The sequence below is a fragment of the Suricata suricatta genome, chromosome 4, assembly GCF_006229205.1.
Source record: "Suricata suricatta isolate VVHF042 chromosome 4, meerkat_22Aug2017_6uvM2_HiC, whole genome shotgun sequence".
Taxonomy (NCBI): domain Eukaryota; kingdom Metazoa; phylum Chordata; class Mammalia; order Carnivora; family Herpestidae; genus Suricata; species Suricata suricatta.
Window position 1 is genome coordinate 127,432,158 of NC_043703.1, and position 21,646 is coordinate 127,453,803.

A 21,646-nucleotide genomic window follows, 5' to 3' on the forward strand; every position below is an offset into this window, starting at 1 on the left:
TGGCCCGCAGGCTCCTCAGTAAAATGGAGAAAAAGGATAGAGTTGTGATAAGGGTTCAGCGAGTTAATGTGTGAAAAGTGCTCAGAACAGAGCCTCACAAATGCCCTGGTCCTGATAGCAGGGGTTTCCTTAGTGCTCGGAAGGGCTGGTTTATTTGAGAGTGACACGGTTCAGAGGACGGTCCTCATCAGTATGGAACAGGGAAAGAGGACAGACTTCGCTGTCATAAAATGTCTGAGAAGGCTAACTATGTTTAGCATATTAAGTTTGCCAAAGGCTCTGCCGTATTCACTGCTGTATCCTCAGCTCCTCAGTGATGCTTGGCCCTTGGGAAATATTTCTTGAAAGGAAATGTGGGAGCATAGGGACTTTTCTATGCTTCACATACTATATCTTCTTGGTCCATTGTGAAGTATGAAGGACTGTCACTCACTCTATGTGTGGGGAAACTGAGACCTGAAGGGCTTGTCCCTTGCCTAAGGTCCCACAGTGTTAGTTGGGACCTGTTGCAGCATCCAGGGTTCAAATCCAATTCCCACTTGTCAGTTCCTGAGAACAAGCATTCTCTGCTGAGAACAATCCCTCAAGCTACTCTCTCAGGGATCTGCTCCCTCTCCCTAACAACCCGAGCCCACTCCCAGGACTTTAAGCCCTCAGAAGGGGTGTGTGTGTGTGTGTGTGTGTGTGTGTGTGTGTGTGTGTGTGTATGTATGTATATGCGTGTGTGTGTGTGTGTGTGTGTGTGAGTGAGTGTGTATATATCTGTGTGTCCTCTGAGTGGGTACAGCTGAATCTCAGTCTAGGTGTCATTTACCCCATTGTCTGCCCTTTCCAAAAGGACGAGGTAGGTCAGAGGCCAATGTGTCCTGGTGGCCTGTCATCACTGTCACGTATTTGCATTCCACAGGCCATGCGGATGCAGACGGAGATGGAACTGCGCATGTTCCGCCAGAACGAGTTCATGTACCACAAGATGCGTGAGGCTGCCCTCAACAACCAGCCCATGCAGGTCATGGCTGAACCCAGCAACGAGCCAGCCCCGGCTCTGTTCCATAAGAAGCAATGAGGACCTGTCTGGTGGGGGAGGGCCACTGGGGCTGGGGGCCTGGGGAGCTATTCTGGAGGTGGTGGACTTCTGGGAAGACCCTTGATGAGGAAGTCAGGGTAGTGTTCACGCTTGTTGCCATGGGAGTGTATTGCTTTGTGTTCCTAAGTCCATTTTGGTTCATTTAAACTCAGCTCAATTCAACTGAACTCTACCCTAGCCCAGCCTAGCCCAATTTTTCCTATAAATATTTATTGGGTGGTATGCTCTAGGGATAAAGAAGCTTCACATGTAGCTAGCTGGGCAGCCAAAATGTAAACAATTAAAGCACAGTATAAGAATAAATGCAATGGTAAACTATATGGGGGGGGTACAGTGGAGGCATATAGCTGGTGTGTGGTGTCTGAGTGTGTGTGTGTGTATTGGGAGGAGTGTCACAGAGGAGATGATATTTGAGCTGAGAAGGGGAGAGGGTGGCAGGTGCCTAGAGTCTCAGGTGGCTACTCACCCACCTGTGCAGGTATCTCAGGGACTGCTGGTCTTACTCGTGGTCTGGAAAACCCAGGTCTTGTCTGACTAGGATGGAAGATGTCCAATTTCTTTAGATTAGTGTAGGGTTAAAAAGAAGGGGCAATGTTTGGGCCATTTGGGTTCTACTCAGAGAACCAAAACCTCGTAGTAAATATGAGGATGAGATGAATGTGCAGAAACAGGTGGGGCTTTGCCCAAACCACTCAAGGCCTCAGTTTAAAGTCTGGATTCCAAGCATTATTCTGAAACTATTTCTAAAATACGTGGAGGGAGTGTCTCCTTCTCTCATCCTCACTGTTAAGCCTGATTCCCTGTGATATGGGTCCCACTTGGACAATATCTGAGATTTTCTTGGCCCCTGGCCAACGAGGATTGAAGTCTTAGCAGGGTGAAGCTGAGGGAGAAGCTTTGAAACACACATACCCGATGGTCATGGGTTCAGCAGAATTGGTTTTGGGGGGTTTTATTTGGTTACATGTACCTGGACAGTCTTTACTGGGTTAGATATCATCATAGGCCCCCAGTAAATCTCTATTCTTAGTAAGGGATAATTATGATTTCTCTTGATTCATTTCTCTCACTGCTCATCCCTTAAGGCCTCTGCTTTTCTCACAAGGAGGAATGGCTTATCCAGACCCTGCATGCCTAGGTTAGGATCTCCTTGGAGATGTGACCAGCTTGCCAGGTTTCCACCCAAGAGCTAGGGTCTTGGGATCAGCCAAATCTAGTTGTGCCATTACCTTCTGGGGTCCTAAACTTCTCACCAATGTTTTGGGGGAATCCTAGAGCAAAGCTCTCCATTTGGAGAGTGTTGCCAATGCCACCCTTGACCCAAGAACTCTAGCTACCTTCTTGAAGTGATCCCACCAGACCCCATATTTGTCATCTCTGCCTAATCTCTGCCTAAAGTGTTGGTTTCTCCATCCCTACGTTTTCATCCTCAGAACCACCCACTGCCTCCCTCTTAGCCTTTCCAGTGAGTCTACAAATATGCCAAAAAACTGTCCAAAAGTTCTTTGAATGTGCTATGTCTTGGCAGAATATTCATATCTGGTATTTGGCTCTTCTTCAAGGATGCCCCCTTCTCTAGAAGCTTTCACAGGAAGATCGGCCGTTCTTCCAAGCCTTCGTACTAACAGATCTGACGATGGCACCAGCATCCTCCGAGGGGCCCAACTGCACATTGAAATGATCACTCTTTTGTCTCCTGTTCAGTCTGCCCCCACCCACTACCCTTCTCTGTCACTATCATCTGCCATTCTGCTGGTGGTGCTCCCGCATTCGTGGTCTTGTTTTCTACTCTTCTGCCTCAACTTTGGTGTCTTCAATGTCCACTCACAAAAATCATCTAATCTTCTTCCTTCACAGATTCTTTATTTACTCAGGTAGAGATATCTTTGCTGTTTTTCCATTAACACCTCTCCTGGCCATAGTCTCTCCATTTTTATTTTATTTTAGTTTTAAGTAAACTCTACACCCAATATGTGCCAGCCAGGCACCCCAATTTCTCCCACTTTTGGTGTTTAACTTTCTAGCCATTGCTTCCAACCTGTTCAACTTGCCGTCTTTTTTCTCCACCCCAGATTACTATGTGACATGTGTACTCGAGTGTTTCACCCTCCTACTGTCTTTGCTTCCTTCCAGATAAGCCTCTGCCAGTTCTCCCTTTCTGCCTGGCAGAGTCCCAATCCTGAACTAATTCAGCTGTCTTGTTTCCCCTCTGCTGCTCCTGTCAGGGAGAGCAGTGGTTCTCTAAACACAGGCGCTTTTATAGACTCCTTGACAACCTCAGCTGGCCTTTGGGTGCATCCCAGAAGTATTTAATGTTCCCCCCATTGGCCCTTTCTCCCTTTTGCCCAGTAGCTATTTGAAGGCTTCACTCCTGTCCTCCAGTCCTCTGCTTTCAGCAGAACTTCATCTCCTGCTTCATGGAGAAACAGGCCAGAAGATGGGACGCCCTCAGTGCTCTTCCCACATTCTTGCATGTCTTGTCTGTGCTTGACCTTCATTTCCTCCTTCTCACACCAGTGGAATGGGAGCCCCTGTCTTCCCACAAAGCTAACTCTCCACCTGTGCTCTGGACCTCTTCCCCTCTGAGGTCCTTGGGGCCTTGCTTCACCTGTCATTCCGTCTCCACTCTGACTCCTTGACATTCCTCTGTCCACTGTCTTCTTCAATGCTGTCACCAAACATGCTGAAGGCTCTTTGATCATAATCCTCACAGCTGAGTATTTTTTAAATGTTTATTTATTTATTTTGAGAAACAGAGACAGAGACAAAGAGACAGAGGGAGAGCACAAGCAGGAAAGGGGCAGAGACAGAGGATGAGAGAGAGAATCCCAAGTAGGTTCCATGCTCAGTGAGGACAGAGCCCAACGTGGGGCTCAATCTCATTATCATATCATGACCCAAGCAGAAATCGAGAGTAGGACACTTAACCCAGGGGCCCACTGAGTACATTTTTAAAATGTTTTTTATTTATTTTTGAGAGACAGAGAGAGACAACACGAGCAGGGGAGGGTCAGAGAGAGTGGGAGATACAGAATCCAAAGCAGGCTCCAGGCTCTGAGCTAGCTGTCAGCACCGAGCCCGACGCAGGGCTCAAACCCATGAACCGCGAGATCATAACCTGAGCTGAAGCCAGATGCTTAACTGACTGAGCCACCCAGGCACCCCCTGAATACTTTTTTAAAAGGACTTGTTTCTGGGTGGCTCAGTCAGTTAAGGGTCCAACTCATGATTTTGCCTGAGGTCATGACTTCATGGCTTGTGAGATCGAACCCCACATCAGGCTCTACACTGACAATGTGGAGCCTGCTTGGGATTCTCTCTCTTCCTCTCTCTCTGACCCTGCCCCCACTTGTACACACACACTGTCTCTCTCTCAAAATAAATAAGCAAACATTTAAAGAAAATAAAAGACTTGTCTCTCATAGTTATTATCTGTCTTTCTTGACTTTTCATTTGCTCCTGAACCCACTGTAGGCTGGGTTGGCCACTGAAATGGCCCATACCAAGGTCAATTCTGGTGGGTGGGTACCTTTTTGTCCTTATATTATTTGGCCTCTCTGCACCAGTTGACCCTCCCAGCCCTTGATTTTTGGATACCATCTCCTTGTGATGATCCTTTGATGTGGTTCCTCTTTGCCCCTGACCCCATTTCTCTACCTGCCCCTAAAACATTGTCATATTTCCTGGGGTTGGGTTTGTTCCTTCTGGTCACTCTTGGTTCAGGCTCATCTAGCTTTGCACACGTTCCCTGCATGAGCCCAGCCAGGCCTTTTGTTTAATCACCACCTTGAGCTGATAGTGCTAAGTCTGTATTCCCGAACTTGCTTGAGCTCCAGCCCCACATACCCTCCTGAATGTTCTCCAGGCACACCACCTGTGGCGCATCCAAAATGCAACTTTCTCTTTCCTTTCTGCCCTCCCCGACATCTGTCCCTCAGCACACCGCCTGAGAACACCCGACTTCTGCTCTGGCTACTTGCTTCCATTGCTCGCATTGCTTGCATCCTAGACTTCAATCAATCCCACGCACTCATGGGTCCCTGAGTGACCCATGTTCTTCTGGGACTCTCTTTGAATTTTGAAACATTCTATCTAAAATATCTGAACCCTGTGAACTCCTGTTCACCTTTCAGCATCCAGTTGGGAAATCACCTCTTCCATGAACCCCTTCTGCTGGCTGCCCATCTGAGTCTCCCACATCACCCTCAAATCCCCCACCATAGCGCTCTCCTCATGGCTTATATACTTGCCTTTTTACCTGTCTGCCTCCTCCATCAGATTGTGAACTCCTAGAAGGGAGGAGCCGTGTTCCTTTCTTTATCTTTCTATCCCCAGAACCTACCACGGGTCCTGGAACATAGGTGCTCAGTTAATATGTGCTGAATGAATGAATCAGTGAATGAATTTGCTTATCTCAGAGCAGAAGAGACCTAAAACTGCGTGCTTTGAGTTTTTATGTTACAGTAGTCACCAAAGGCCATTAAATTGTCCATATTTCCAAGCAAATATGTGTGGCGTCTTCTTTCTGACAGTCCCATTTAGAGCAGCACCGTCTGATAGAACTTTCTGTGGTGATGAAAATATACTGCATCTCTGTCATCCAATGCAGTAGCTGCTGGCAACATGTGACTATTCAAGCTCTTAGCAATGTGTCTAGTATGAGTGAGGAACTGAATTTTAACTTTTATTTAACTTCAACTGATTTCAGTTTAAAAAGCCAACATGGTCACTGGCTGCTGTATTAGACAATGCAGTTTTAGGGAATAGTGTGGTTTTTAGGATTATGGATGTTGAGATAGTGAGGTTCCTGTCTCAGCTCTCCTAATGTTAGCTGCATGACCTTGGGCTGGTGATTTCACCCATGCCTCAGTTTCCTTATTTCTACCTACCACATAGAGTTGCTGTGAGAATTAAACTTTTAAAATGTGAAAGCCCTCTGAGTGGTGCCTGGCTCATCTTACATGCTCCATGGGTGCTCCGTGGGCACTCTGGCCATGCTGCTGTCGAGGGTCCATTCCCCTCAGAGGAGAGTGAAGGTCAAGAGTGGACGCAAGCAGCAGTATGTGGGAACCAGCTGTTCCCAGCCTGTGAGAGTGGACCGTGCACATCTCTTTCAAACTCTACATTCATCAACATCACGTCAAAAGCTTGGCATTGGTCATGGTGGGAATATTTATACCAGGGATATTGGCTTAACTTCATAAGAACACATTCATTTGTAGTGTTGTCAGTCTATAAAAACAGAGTTCACTACCTACAAGTTGCAGGATGAATAGTTAAAAACACCATTAAAGAAATTTTCCCTGGGGCACCTGCTTACCTCAGTCGGGTAAGCATCAGACTTCATTGGGCTCACGTCATGATCTCAGGGTTCATGGGTTTGAGCTCCACATCAGGCTCTGTGCTGACAGCTCAGAGCCTGGAGCCTGCTTCTGATTCTGTGTCTCCCTCTCTCTCTGCCCCTCCTCTGCTTGCACTCTGTCTCTCTCTTAAAAATAGATAAACATTAAAAAAAAAAAAAGAATGCAGGAGGGAATCAGCATAGTCAGAGCACGCAGCAGAGAGAAGAGCAGCATATGTGAGGCAGTCAGTGGTGCAAGCTCTTGGACCGAGGTGTGCACAGTGCTGATGATAACATCCAGTGCGTGAAGGTTAGCAGTGCTTCTGGAAGCTGCCTTGCCCACTGCTGGCCCAGCATTACCTACAGACCCCCCAATCTCGCGTTGCCCAGGAGTACCTCATCAGTCTCAGAGAATCAGAACACGCAACGTGACCACCACGGCCACCACACAGGTTCGAAAACTCTGGCATGAACTCTTCACTGTCAGCCTCCACAGCTCAGCTTATTCTGAGGACAGTTGGCCAAGGCTTCCCAGACATCTTTAGGAGCTGTATTTGTTGCCTATTGTTGCTGTAACAAATTACCACAGACTAAGTGCTTTAAAATAGCACAGCTTTATTATCTTACAGGTCTGGAGGTCAGAAGTCCAAACTGGGTCTCACAAGGCTAAAACTGAGGTTTCAGCATGGCTGTGTTCCTTCTTTTATTTTTTTCCCCATGTTTATTTATTCTGAGAGAGAGAGAGCATGAGTAGAGGAGGGGGAGAGAGAAAGAGGGAGAGAGAGAAACCCAAGCAGACCCCTCGTGGATGTCGAGGAGCCCAATTCAGGACTCCATCTCAGGAACTGTGAGATCATGACCTGAACTGAGATCAAGAGTCTGATGCTCAACTGACTGAGCCACCCAGGTGCCCTGAGCTGGGTTCCTTCTGGAGGCTTTAGGGGAAGAATCTGTTTCTTGTCCGATCCAGTTTCTAGAAACATCTAGAATGCCCACAACAGCTTGGTCTGTGGCCCCAGTCAGCAACCTCATCACTCCTCTGACCCTCCTGCCTTCCTCTTTCACTATAAGGACAAGTGTGATCCCATTGAGCCCACTGGGATCATCCAGGAAAATCTCCCCATCTCAATGTCTTTACAAAATCCCTTTGCCGTGTAAGATGACATATTCACAGGTCCTCGGGCCAGCTTGTGGACAGATTTGGGGTCATTATTCTGCCCACCACAGCAGTCTTGCTATCAAACCCTCAAAGCACTCATTTATGAACACCTGCAAGCAGAAGGCTCGGGACTTGAGTCTGTATTCCCAGGATCCAGGAGAATGGATCTTCCTTCCTTACATCATATTGGCTGCCATGTCAACCTTTGCTTTCTTTCTGTTCCTCATTCACCAAAACAGGGTTTGTAAGTTCTCATACAGTGGACCACAGCCCTTTCTCACTGCCTTCCTTTTGCTTGCAGGTATGGTGTATGGTGTGTGTGGAATCCCGCTGTAGACCAGACAGCTTCCTGGGTAGAGCAGGGAGCCGGTGGCTGTGCAGGAGCTACAGTGGGAAGCAGCAGATAGCGTTCCAGATAAGCGACTTTTGTTCTTCTGTGGCACTGACATTTGGCCTTGGAGGACAGCTATTTCCCCTTATTCACCATCTGGCTGTTCAAGTCTGTCTGTCTGTCTGGCTTTCTTTTTTCTTTCTTTCTTTCTTTCTTTCTTTCTTTCTTTCTTTCTTTCTTTCTTTCTTTCTCTCTCTCTCTCTCTCTCTCTCTCTCTCTCTCTCTCTCTCTCTCTCGTTTGTTCCCCCCTGAGGGAAGTTTTGCCTTGCTCACTATGGTGGGCATTCAGGCACTGCACACCCACCTCGTTTATACCTGAATTCATCATTTCCCTCCAGACCTCTACTCCGCACCCATCTGGTTCCCCAGGATCTGGGGTATTATGTGCCTCCTTCTCCTTCACCTCTTATAATGGGCTTCCGAGCTGCTCTTTTCAGCCCAGCATCTCTCCAATTGTGAAAACAGCACCCACCCACTCTCTAGAGACTCTCCTCTGCATCAGAAGTTTGCAGGAAGCCGTTCAGGACAGGTTGGCTTAGGACCCAGCCTGGACCTGTCATGGCGTGCCGTTCCCTGACACACAGTGGTGTGCTAGTTAAGTATGTAACAGTAGTGTTACGAAGAGCCTGGTTTGTAATATTTGCTGATTGTTTCCCAATGTTAACTTATTTTTTTAAGAGACAGAGACAGAGCATAAGCGAGGTGGGGACAGAGGGAAGGAGACACAAAATCCGAAGCAGGCTCCAGGCTCTGAGTTGTCAGCACAGAGCCCTGCATTGGGCTCAAACTCATGAGCTGTGAGATCATGGCCTGAGCTAAAGTCGGACGCTTAACCAACTGAGCCACCCAGGCACCCCAACACTGGCTGACTTTTACTGTATACATACTCCCACAGTGGTCCATGTCTAAGCTGCCAACACACAACATAAGCTGTGTGTTGTGTTGGAAGCCGGCACTAACTGATTCTGGTGCATCATTGTATGTGACCCAAGCTAGGCAGTTGGGCCTTATGAAGGCCTCTTGAACTGGAGGAGAAAGAGTCCCTGTTCTTCTCTGGGAATACAACTCTCAGTTTGTGACCCTAGAGGTGCTGGTAGTCATACTTACTGCTGTTTGCAAAGCTCTGGGAGAACACAGCTAGCATCGAGGGAGAAAAGGACTTGATAAGAAGAGAGAGAAACATTGATGAGCTTGTTGTAAGACTTCAGACCCACCTGCTCCTTCCAGTTCTATGAATCAGTGAACCATCTCTCCCCTCCCACCCCCACTCTATTTTAATTTTGGTCCAAGTGAACTTAAGTGGGTGTTTTCTCTTATGACTCAAGGAGTTCCCATGGTGCTAGTATATCTCCCTTTGCCTTACATCCCTTCTCCACCTCTCTCTGCCCTGCTCTGTGCCCAGAAAGGCCAATCTCTGCTTTCTGGTTCAGCCAATGGGAGGCCCCAGTAGGAGATAGGAAGGCAGAGCAGTGGTTGTGTGCCATTCCCCGCAGCAACCCCTCCCCCCACCACCTATGCAGGGTTTGGCTCCTGTTGGGTGGCCCTCCAATGGCTTCAGTGCTCAGTGAGCTCAAGTAATGCAGTTCCTCACATTGTCCCTTCAGGCCTATGGGTGATAATGGCTTCCGGTGGTTGCCTGAGCACCTTGCCTACCTTGTGGGTTCCATATACTCGGACCACACTTGTGTAAATGGCGCTTCCATTAAATCCTCATCAAAAGAACCCTTTTGAGTAAGCCTTATTTCCCGCTGATACATCCCTGACATAAATCTTTCTTAAGCACTTCTCATCTCTAGTCGCAAGAGCCCATTGATTCTAATTCTTAAATCCTCTTGAACCTTTTCACTTGGCGCTGACCTCACAGGCAAAGACATGGTTCAGGCCCCCATATCTTGCTCCTGGACCATTGCTATAGTCTCTTAATGGTGTCTCTGTATTCAGCCTTGGCCCTCTCATGGTCTGACACCATGGCCAGAATAATTTTCTACAATCATTTACTACTGCAGCTAAAAACTCTTCAGTGATTCGCCCTGTCTCCAGGATCAGGTTCAGACTCCTTACCATGACAGAGACTCTGTATCCTTTCTCTGCCTCATCCCTTGCCAAGCCTCCTTTTGCCTCCCAGCCAGGCAAATATCCTTGAATGCTTTGAGAGTCAACTGGAATGTCACTTTCTCTGAAGCCTTTCCTAACCAGGCAGGTCTGGAGCTGGTGCCCACCAGGATCACAGCATGGACCATACTGGCGCCATCATGGAATATCGGTTGATCTCCCCTGTTGGACAGCAGGTCTCCCTGGGACCATTGTCTCCTCAGAGTTTAACACTGCCCAGTCCTGATTTTGGCTGAATCAGGACAGGTTGTGTGGAGAAGATACATTTAATTTTATATCTCCATGTTTTTCTAGTAGGAAATACTAGAAAATCATAGGATAGTCAATGTGCCTCTAGTATATATAGAAAAAATATTCTAAATATCAAATATAGATTAAGTTAGACACTCCACTCCCTCCCAAAATCACTTTATTTACCCTACTGGGAGTCAGTTTAAAACAAAAATGAAGAAGAGAAATACCTGGGTGGCCCAGTAGGTTAAGTGTCCAGCTTTGGCTCAGGTCATGATCCCCCTGTTTGTGGGTTCAAGCAGCGTGTTGCAGTCTGTGCTGACTGCTCAGAGCCTGCAGCCTGCTTCGGGGTCTGTCTCCCTACCTCTCCCCCACTCATGCTCTGTCTCTATCTCTCTAAAAAATAAATAATAAACATTAAAAAATTTTTAAAAGGAAGAAGAAAACTGGAAATGTCTACGTTTGTGTGCATCTAGATGCCAAATCTGGCTTTTTACAAATCAATCAGCATTCCTAGGTTCAGAGAGCACTCTGTTGTCAGGATGCCCACAGGACAGGTGGAGGGGAGAGGGGCCAAGGTGAAAATAGCTGTGACAATCAACAGCTTATCCAGTTTATTTAAAGTTGACTTCAGGCCCAAAGTTCTCTGGGCATCTGTACAAAGTCCAAATTCAGCATAAAATTAATTTCCTTTTCAGGCCTAAACACACAATCAATCCCCTCCAAAAGAAGGCTGTTCCTACGGGAAGATCCCAGTTAGGAGGAGACTTTGGGAATTTTGTCAAATCCCTAGAGGCTTGACTGAAGAGACCTTACTTCTACTATGTTGTCTTCAAGTCCAACATTTTGACTCTAAAACATCTGCTTCTAAGAAAAAATCATGGTTCGTTAAAAAAAAAAAACAGTACCACAGGGGCACATGGATGGCTTAGTCAGTTGAGCATCTGACTTTGGCTCAGGTCACGATCTCATGGTTCGCGGGTTCAAACCCCACATCGGACTCTGTGCTGACAGCTTGGAGACTGGGGCCTGCTTCAGATTCTGCATCCCCCTCGCTCTCTGCCCCTCACCTGTTCGTACTCTGTCTCTTTCAAAAAAAATTAATAATAAAAAATTTAAGAAACCAATTCCAGAAATTAGTTCCTTGCAAAAAATTCAATACAAATAATGCAAGAAATTCTCTTGACCTCTCACACCAGAGGTGATGGCTATTATCTGATGTCCCAACAATCTATATAAATAGAAAATTTTACTTCATATTTGAACAAAATTTACACAATTGATACTGTCTGAAAACTTGTTATTTTTTTTCAAAGCTTCATCTTAGAGTTAGTTCTACAATAACACTTACAGGTACCCACCTCCTTCATTTACTCTACCCACCACACGTGATCTCAGAGTATGGCTATGAGACAGCTTATCTAGCCCTTTCTTATGTATGGGCATTTGTTTCCAGTTTTTGGCTCTTGCATCCTTTATATGCTTTTTTGTGTATGTGTTTAAACGCTTCTCTAGGGAGATATACAAGAGTGACATTGCTAGAATACGTTAGGGAATTTTGAAAATATTAGTGGATACCATGAAATGATGTTCCACGTGGGCTGGAACAATTTACATCTCCACCAGTGATGGGAGAGCCATTCCTTACTCACATCTTTGCAAACGCTCCACGTTATCAATCCTTTTACTTTTTACTGGTTTGATTTGTAACATGGTATCTCATCTTACCTCCCTCGTCCCTGATTACTTTGAGACTAAGCATATTCCACACTATGAATTGCCCATTAATGTGCTCACCCCACCTTCCCATTGACTTGTTGGGTTTCTTACTGATTTGGAAGACGTTTTTGAATTCTGTTAACCTCTGCGATGTAAGTCACAAATATTTTCTCCCATGTGGTTGCTTTTGTTGGAAACTATGTTTATAGTATCTTTTCATACAAACCTTTGTAATATGAATTAATCATTTTCTTCATGTTTTTTACACCTTAAGATGGTTTTCTATATATCAATATACACAGATTTATGGTAGCATGCCTTTTAAAAAATATTTAATATTTATTCATTTAGCTCTTCAGTTCATCTGGAATTTATTTTTGTGAATGGCATATCATAGTGTGCTTTAGGGTTTTTTTCTTTGTATCTCCTACCTCTGAATTTTTACTGAAGCTTTGAAGCTCTTTCTTGAAGTGTGACTTAGTTCCCTCAAATTATGGTCTCCCTTTTTTTCCAAGGCCCCATTCCACATATGTCACACACTATAGTACAAGGCAGGAAGAATTTCATCCAATAAACTGGTGTAGATAAAATGCCAGAGGAAGGGAAAGAATACTTTTAGCTGTACAATTCAGGAAGCCTTCTTGAAAGAGGCAGCACTTAAATTGCTAGGGGAATGAGAGATGTTTAGCTTGATTGGAATGTATATTACAGGAAAGGGTTGAAGCTAGATAAGGCAGGAAGGCTATAATCAAGCAAGAATCAGCAATCTACAGTCCATGGGTCAGACCAGCTGCCTCTGTTTCTGCATGGTATGCGATCTAAGAATGATATTCTGTGTTTAAATGGTTGAGAAAAAAATCAAGAGAAGAATGCTATTTTATGACACATGGAAATGATATGAAGTTTAAAAATTTTTAACGTTTATTTATTTTTGAGAGAGAGAAAGAGAGACAGAGCACAAGTAGGGGAGGGACAAAGAGAGGAGACACAGAATCTGAAGAAGTTTCCAGGCTCTGAGCTGTCATCACAGAGCCAAAGTGGGGCTCAAACCCACAGACTGAGAGATCATGACCTGAGCTGAAGTTGGACTCTCAACTGACTGAGCCACCCAGGTGCCCCGGAAATGATACGAAATTTAAATGTCAGTATCCATAAAGTTTTATCGGAACACAGTCACGCCCATTTGCTGGTGTAATGCCTGGGGCTGCTTTGTGCTAAAAGAGCAGAACTGTGCCGCTGTGACAGGGATAGGACGGCCCATAAAACTGAAAATATTTACTCTCTGGTTTTTTATAGAAAATGTTTCCTGACTTCTGATATAGAGACATGAATGCAGGTTGAGGAGTTGGACTCTTATGTGTGAGGCAATGAACTAGGAAGCTTTATGATCAGTGCTGTTTTTAAGGAAGGAGATTTGTAGGTAAGAGAGAGGGGTGGGGAGATGCCATAGAGCCTGTGCAGCTATCCACGTAACAAGTTATGGGGGTTCAACTCCAGAAGTGGAAAGAGAGGAGGTAGAAAATGTGATAGGTGCATTCATATTTAAGACAACTGTGTTGAGAGTTTTCTGTGGGCTGGTACAGGTCTGGAGCTGAAAGACATGATGAAGGTAGACATGTCTGAGCTTGGCTGCTCTTTGGATGTGGGGAACGAGCACCTTATCAGCTTGCTAGGGCTGCCATTTCAAAGTACCTCAGACTGAACAACTCAAACAACAGAAATGTGTTATCTTACAGTTCTAGAGGCCAGAAGTCTGAGATCATGGTGAAGACAGGGGAGCTCCCTCTGAAGGAGACAGGGAAGGATCTGTTCCAGGTCTTTCTCCTAGCTTCTGGTACATCCTTGGTTTGTGGCTGCATAACTGATCTCCACATGGTGTACTCCCTGTGTGGGTGTCTCTGTCTGCAAATATCTCCCTTTCATAAGGACATCAGCCACAATGGATTAGGGGTTCCCCTTCCCCAGTATGACTTCTTTTTAACTTAACCAATTATATTTGCAATGTCTCTATTTCCAAATAAGGTCACAATCTGTTGTCCTGGGGGTTAGGACTTCATCATGTGAATTTTAGAGTCGGGGAAGGGGGTGCAACTCAACAGCTACCAGAGCCTGATACAAAGTGCTGTTCAGAGAAATGCTTTTTCCACATTCTGCCTCTGCCTATAGCACAGAGGGAATTTCCACCTGACCTTTCTCTGCTCGCTTCTGGTGCCTTCTGCTAAGTTCCTCCATCAGCTCCCCTCCAGGAGAGTGAATTGTTCATTTGGTGGGTCAGGGCCTGGTCTTTTGGTTCATGTCCCCTGGTGGGTGGGATGCTGAACCACACTGGAGGGCATAGCTCCCCTTTGCCTGCCCGGTATTCCTGTCCTCTGTCCCCACAGGGAGCCAGCACACCCTCTTGCTCCGGCTCCTTGCCTGTATGGCTGACCAGGAACATCATTCCAGGGCCACCGTACAGATCCAGCCACGTCTTGCATTCCCTGTAGGGTCACCTGCGTGGGTAGCCTAGGGGTCCTTCCGACCTGACTTAGTAGGATGGAACATGCAGATCATCAACGTTAACAAAGATTTAGGTGGGTCAGTGCACACTGATACAGCACCATCAATTGAGAAGAAGACTTTTTTTTAAACAAAGTTCACTTTATTACATTAATTTTACACAGTAAAAGAATATGAAATGCAGAGCTGTCTAAATTCTCTTGCTGATTCTCTTGAAGACAATGTCATTCAGTGTCATGGTCTGAAAGTAAAAAAAACAGTCACAAAATGTTCATCTGATGTGGAGTGGCACAAGGTAGTTAAGGCTACAGAATCGTCCCAAATATGCTAGCATAAGAAACAACCCAAAGTTTCCTTTGTTTTCTACAGGACCAGAGGAAGAGGTGGCAATCTTTTCTAAAATCTCATGTTAGATCTGACTCACTTCATTTCTTTGTGTGGAGAGTTGTCCTGACTTTTAGTGAATTCCTTTCTATATCAATGGCAGTTAGAGCAAGACCATCCAAAGGAGTCCAGTCCAGTCCAATTTCTCAGTTTCACTGAGTGCCTACTAGGTACCAAACACATGTTGAGGACCAAAGGCACAAGTGCATGGAAACACGTAGGCACCTAGCCTGGAACATAGAAGGCAGTACAAAATTTTCCTCCCAAAGAGCTGTAAAAGCATTGGACCATCAGATTAATCCATTTTTGAATTTTTGAGGGACTTTCCTTTCTCCTGCACAACCCCACCACCCCTGCCTCCACTGGTTCTCTTGAACAAGTCTGTGACAATGACACAGGGTCATGTCATCAGGGTTACAAAGGAGCCCCTTAACTTCAGCAGCAATGGAATAGAAAAGAAAGAACTAGGTTTGAACCCTGGTTCTATAGCTCATTAGCGGATGACCTTGGACAGGTCAATCTGTCTATTAAATCCCTCATTCTGCCTCCCTTGGAGCAGAGGGAAAGATTAGGGATCTATCAAATGCATATCAAAGTACAAAAAGCCTATCAAGGGACTTTGGCCAGAACTGAGTTCAGGCTCATCTCCCTTTCTCCTGTTGGTACTTTCCTAATGTGCTTGTGAATGTGCCCAGCAGGGGTGTGACCGCATGTTTCCTGGTTGACTCTCTCCTACTTGAATCGGGGTGTGACAGACCCCCTGGGTAGCATTCTGCCTTCTGTTACTCCCCAAAGCAAAGAAGAGCCAGAGGACTATAACTGCAGGAGAAACGTGGCGACAGTCAGGCACCAAGGATGATTGCACAACTGGAATGTGCCACTCTGATAAGCTACCATAAAGCTGCTGTGAATATGATTCTCCTTGTAAATGCCTTTGAGCAAGTCTTGTGGCCACATCCCAATGGAGACTGAGAGAGGTGAGTCATTCTGGTGGCTCTGCACGAACAGTGTCTTGTCCTACCAAGCACCTCTTTTTCTCTGCACAATGTGGAGGATGGCCCTGCGTGACAGGCCCCAGTCAGGGCTCTTCCACACAGAGAACCAGAGTCCTGGCACATAGTGGGTCCTCGGTAAGTGGAAACACAGACTGACAACAGGAAAGGTGATAGAGCTGCTCCCCACTCCACCTTTCCCCTCCCCTCAAGTACTGGGAACCACAAGCTCAGAGTGCCAACTTACATTGGTGATTATGTCTCCGTTGAGTTCGGTCACAGACTTGATGCCTTTGAAAGTTGTCACCAGCTTATTGTCACCTTCCATCTGAACCACTGCCTGCAGGGGACGGAAGAGATGACCTGTGAGGAACGTCTAAATATCTGATGTGCATTTAAAAGCTAAAGAAGGGGTGCCTGGGTGGCCCAGTGGCTTAAGTGTCTGACTTCAGCTCAGGTCATGATCTTTCAGTTTATGCGTTTGAGCCCCGCAGCAGGCTCTGTGCTGACAGCTTGGCACCTGGAGCCTACTTCAGATTCTGTTTCTCCTTCTCTCTCTTTCTCTCTGCCCCTCCCCCACTCAAGCACTGTCTCTGTCTCTCAACTTTTGACTGAACTAGAAATGAGCATGGGACACCAAGGTGGTCTCAACTACAAGCACTAAAATAAAATCAGTTAAATCTCAATTCTCCAAGCTGATGGACAGAGCAGGTAGCAAAATTCCAAATACTGGCCAGTTGGGAAAATGCATATTTAGCTCTGGTATGTATTCCTTCCGGCACATTTATATTTTCTATGGTGGTCTCTTTTTCAAGCTTTATGCATCCAAGAAGAGGCAACAGAAACCTAGCAGGTGACAGAAGACCCTAGCCAAAGTTAAAAATTTGCCTCCAAGATGGACAGTTGGAAAAGAGCTGTGGTAAAACCCATGAGGGCTTGCCCCTTGCCACAGGCCTATCAAGAGAATTTCCTGTTACAGGTTTCCTGACCTGTAATGTCATATCTGGAGAAGCAGAAATAAAAAGCCATCAGAAGAGGTAAAAGGGGTGTCTATGCCCATTTTACAGATGAGGTAGCTGAGGCCAGGGGCCCAGGGACGTCTAAAGGCTCAGTCTGAGGGCCTGGGGTCTTGGTATTCTTGATGTTACCAGCACCTCCTCCAGGAAGTCTATCCCCATGACCAGCAGCTCTAGGCTCAGCAAGGCCAGTTTAGTTTGGGCTCAAGGATGACATCATAGCTCTCCTTACGGTTTTTCACTGACTCCTGCTTGTCCAGTGCTGGGCATGGGAGAACCTGTGACTGGTCCCCCATATCTTCCACATAGGAGAGCTTGGGTTCTTGGGCCAGAGCACCCACACAGTCACAGGAAAATGGAAGGGCTTCCTTAGAGCTGCCTCCCTAGAGCTGTCTTGTCTTTCTGCCTCCTGGCCCCGAAGTGGGTTTGGAGATAAGGTATTGGTGGTGGGGACTGTGAGGCAGGAACCTGGTGGGCTGAAGCCCTGTGGCCAGGTTCCAGAGAAAGTTCCAGAAACAGAGGGTGGCTTGAAGGGACATCTCCTACCTTGACCTTTTCCCCAGTCATGGTCTCCACCTCACACTCCTCGCCCAGAGTGAACTCATTTTGAATCACTTTGGACCCAGTGGTGATGGTGAGCTTGAAGTGCTTCCCATTCTGCACGATTTCCGACACCCCCTTGATGTCCTTCCCCTTCTGGATGAGTTCGTCTGGTAGACCTGGTGGAAACCATCTGAGGTTCAGAGACGAGCAGAGATGGGAGTTGCAAGGCAGTGGTCACAGAGAAACTTCGTGGCGTGGGGCAGGGAGGGAGGCGCCGTGTCTCCCCAGAGGCCACAGGCACGAACCAAGTCCTGTGAGCAGCATGGACTGCCCTCGGAAAGGAAAGGTCGGTGGCCTGACTTGGCCTGACCTGGTGGTCTGATAGTCTGCCAGGAGGGTTATAAAGAAGACACTCCTGTGTCCTGCACACCCTGTCCTCTAGTGGGCGCCCTGGTTCTTCCTCGCTCTTCCTCCTCAAGCCAGACTTTGCTCTCTGAGTGTTGGTGTGTCATTCTCCACACCCAGACTGACCACACGGTTCATTTTCTGAGTCAGGTCCCTCCTGAGAGTGAGAGGAGCCGCTATGAATTAGGTGCCAGGGCCACACTCCCAAGCTGGGGCCGTGCCTGTGGAGCCTCCGTCTACCTACCCCTGCCTCGGCCTCTGCTGTCAAGGATCTTGAGGAAGATGCCATGGCTGTCCCTTGCCCTGGGACAGAGCTTCACAAATTTCAGGCAATATCTACACTGTTATATGAATTGAGGTCCACGTGCATTGTCAGCAGGGGTGCAGAGTCCTGTGGCCACGTATGAGATTCGAAATAGAGATGGCATGACACCTATCAGAGAAGAGCCTAGCCCTCGGCTAGCCCTGAAGGTCCTCCTCTTCTGCCTTCCATCTTCCCCGACCTTGCCCCTGCCCAGGCACCCTTCTTTGTCACATCCACCCTTTCCTCAGAGGGTTCCTGCTACCTGGAGCACACTCCCCTCCCTGTGCCCCCTAGGCGACACTCGCTCATCTTCCAAGGCCTCGCTTAGGCTCACCTTCACCACCACTAAGCCTCCCATCCATGCCCTCCTGTGAGAACCTCATTTGTCTGCACATGACTCTGGGGATCACAGGGGATTCACGTCGTGTCTCTGGAACCAGCATCTACTTCAAATCCCAAGGCAAACACTTCCCACTTGCGTGACCTTGGTCGGGATTACATAACCTTTTCTGGCCTTAGTTGTTTTGACTGTGAAATGGGAAAAATACTAGTACCCAACTTAGACATTTTTGGTGAGGATTTACTACATGTTAAGGGCTTAGCATGGTACCTAGCAGTGAGCCAGTGCTCAGTACGCACTAGGGATACTTTGTTGCATCTATTACTTCTCTTTTTCTCTCTCTAAACTGTGACTTGGAAACGTGGCTCATTGTTATCTATATCTATCCAACACAGTACTCAGCATGTGGCTGGACTAGAATCAGTGTTTGTTAGGAGAATGAATGAATGAATGAGCAGGCTCACACAATGAGGTACCAGAAGAGATTGCTTCAATCCAGATTGGCCCCTAGCTCAGTGCTTTCCACTTGCCTATGAAGTAGCTCGTCCAGCAAATGATAAGAGCACAGGCTGCAAGTCACTGCAAAAGAGGCATCACATGGCCTCTGACCTGTGCAGAACCTGGAACTCTCCTCCCATTCCAGCATTGAGACTCGGATTCTCTACCCCTGGCAGGGCCAGACCCTCACTGTCATCACCCGCCACCTTGGCGTCCAGCCCAGCACTCACCGACTGCCTTCATGAAGGCCTCGAAGTTTTCCTGGCTCTGTAGTTGGTACTTGCCGGAGAAGTTCATGGTGGCGACAAGGTTCCCTTCACTGCTGATCTGCAGCTCTGTGGGCTGGGAGGTCCAGAGTGGGCCGATTTATAGGGGGCTCCTTCCGCTTCTAATGTTGGCCATAGGTCAGCAGCTGTCGACTCCTTTATGGCCAGGTTCAAACATTAACTGCTAAGAGCAATGGTCAACGATAAAAAAACAGGATGGGTACAGCAGTGGTTTGCTCTAATTCAGCAAACATTAGTGGATGTCAATCAAGTGCAAAGCCCTAAGTCCCTGCAACCTTTAATGTGGTAATCCTCCATTAAATGTAAGATTGTGTGTATGTTATGCTTATGTGTCTGTACACACACAGGTACATATATGTGCCTGTGTGCAGAGGGAGGTATGCATATGTATGTTTGTGTATATACATGTGTGTGTGTTGAGAGTTAGACACACAGAAAAATACCGAAGAATTCCTTTAAACTCAAAACTTCACGTTATTGGGCATCTGGGTGGTTCAGTCGTTAAGCGTCTGACTTTGGTTCAGGTCATGATCTCAGGGTTCGTGAGCTCAAATCCTGCCTCTGCCCCTACTTCTTTTTCTCTCCCCACCCTCACTTACCTGCACTCTCTTTCTCTCATAATAAAAACAAAAGGAACAATAAAACCTTCCTCTTATTTACACACCTTACAATCTCTTCCATTTTTATCATTACACAAACTTAATTTTTATAAAGTTGTCATAAGCCCCTAGAGCTATTTTGTGTTCTGAGAATCCTCTTGATAAGTTCTCTACAGTCCACATCAGTCTTAATTTAAAAATGTCAAAATACTACATACTGAAGGGCAAGCGGGAACCATTGAAGTGGGGTGTGTGGAAAGTGAGATGCATTTTACTAGGCAGAGATGAGGTAAGAGAAAGGAAGCAGGTAGTACGTGCTGTGCCAAATGAACGTGTCAGGTACCCATGCCCGAGTTTGCTCTCCCACCAGGACCCTGTCCATCCCTCACCTCCACATGCTCCCCTCCTCTATAAACCATCTGGGCTCTGAGAGCACCTCACAAATACCTATGATCCGAATCCTACTGGGATTATTTCTCCATATATTATTCTTGGTATTCCCAATATCTGGCACACAGCAAGTGTCCCATTCATGAAGGGCCAGCAAACTAAAACCATCAAAAGATAATGAGGCCATGGGTCTTCTGGCTAAAGGAAAATAAGAAATGTGGAGTAGTCAGGTTGGCATGTCCCCTCAAATCACTGAAACCCCTGGGCTGGGCAGCCAGGATCAGGGTGTGTGTGTGTGTGTGTGTGTGTGTGTGTGTGTGTGTGTGTGTACGCTCGCGTGTGTGTCAAACCGGGCATGTAGGCCTAGATGAGACTCCAGGGTGAGAGGAGGTGAACAGGGCTGGCAGCATGTGACCGCAGGCCCGAGAGCCAACCACTGTCTTCCCATCCTTGCCCATCCTGTCTCCTTCCTCTGCAGTTCTGCTCTGCCATTCCAGCCTGCCCCAGGGAAGATGGCGGAGATCACAGCCAGAGCTCTGTGTCTCCCGGAAGTGCTCTTCCCGCCAGGGGATCCTGTCTGCTCTCTCCGGCAGCACACCCCTAGGATGCCTACATGCTCACCCACCTGCCAACTCTCTGGGCTCCTGGGGGCTCTGCTCTGGAGGCCCAGCAACCCTAAGGTTCTGGTTGTAGATGAGTCAGGGGACAGGTGAGTGGATGAGGGCTCACGCTGGGGATGGTGACACGGCAGGAAGACAAGCCTGATGCGGAGCCCAGCACTCATGCAAGCGCGTCAGCTTGCAGTGGAGGCACGCTCTGTCATCTCCAACTCCCTCATGCTCTCCCAAACCTCCAGAATCTTAGACATGGTGATCTGGCAAAGTACCTGAGAAGTCTGCTCATCCACCCATGTGCTCAATGTCAAAGCCCTTCTCCGGCGTCCCTGACAGGCGGCGTTAGCATGCGCCCTGCTGCGGAGAGCTCACTCCCTTCCGAGTGGCGGCGTGGGCAGAGGGCACTGGCTGCCTGTCATCATGTGGATCTTAGCACCAGTCACCCTCTTCCTCCAGCGCAGAGGGGTGCTCGACTCTGCCCTCTCTGCTCGGCCTTCCTCCTCTGACAGTGCCCAGGACACAAAGTGCTTTCCAGGCCATGGGTCAGGACGGTCCCTGGCAAACATTGAGCAGGCTTGTATGTCCAGAATTCTCAGCCATTTTTAGCCACTGCAAATGCCCTTGCACCTAGCTGGCAGTGAGAGAGTGGCTCACAGGATGATAGGCACATCCTCTCATCTTATTCTGTACCTTGATTGTGTACCTTTTGATATGTCTTATTGTATTGAGGGTGCC

The 21,646-nt window shown here is 47.2% G+C and overlaps 2 protein-coding genes across 3 annotated transcripts in view; one reads left to right on the forward strand and one right to left on the reverse strand.

Annotated features, from left to right (window-relative positions):
• The window catches only part of SMYD1 (SET and MYND domain containing 1), a 42,098-nt gene extending 38,223 nt beyond the window's left edge, over nucleotides 1–3,875 (forward strand). The window contains exon 10 of the mRNA XM_029938531.1: nucleotides 908–3,875. Coding sequence (XP_029794391.1) covers nucleotides 908–1,066 — 159 coding nt within the window. The 3' untranslated portion in view covers nucleotides 1,067–3,875. The remainder of the gene's footprint in view (nucleotides 1–907) is intronic.
• A 10,790-nt stretch (nucleotides 3,876–14,665) lies between these two features.
• On the reverse strand, nucleotides 14,666–21,324 carry FABP1 (fatty acid binding protein 1). 2 transcript variants are annotated; one of them, XM_029936285.1, is made up of 5 exons: nucleotides 21,184–21,324; nucleotides 19,252–19,468; nucleotides 17,478–17,650; nucleotides 16,163–16,255; nucleotides 14,666–14,780 (listed from the first exon to the last, which is right to left on the reverse strand). In XM_029936285.1, exons 2-5 carry the CDS (start codon nucleotides 19,316–19,318, stop codon nucleotides 14,730–14,732), a joined length of 384 nt encoding a protein of 127 aa, XP_029792145.1. In that variant the 5' UTR covers nucleotides 19,319–19,468; nucleotides 21,184–21,324; the 3' UTR covers nucleotides 14,666–14,729. The 2 variants fall into 2 exon arrangements, with proteins under 2 accessions (XP_029792145.1, XP_029792146.1); XM_029936286.1 differs by having other exon boundaries at nucleotides 19,252–19,471.
• Nucleotides 21,325–21,646: the final 322 nt, after the last annotated feature.

Coding starts and splice junctions, on each gene's coding strand:
- FABP1 (XM_029936285.1), bottom strand. CDS start 19,318: ATGAACTTCTCCGGCAAGTACCAACTACAGAGCCAGGAAAACTTCGAG. Junction 17,651..19,251: donor GGCCTTCATGAAGGCAGTCG/GTGAGTGCTGGG, acceptor GGTTTCCACCAG/GTCTACCAGACGAACTCATC. Junction 16,256..17,477: donor TGACTGGGGAAAAGGTCAAG/GTAGGAGATGTC, acceptor CGTCCCCTGCAG/GCAGTGGTTCAGATGGAAGG.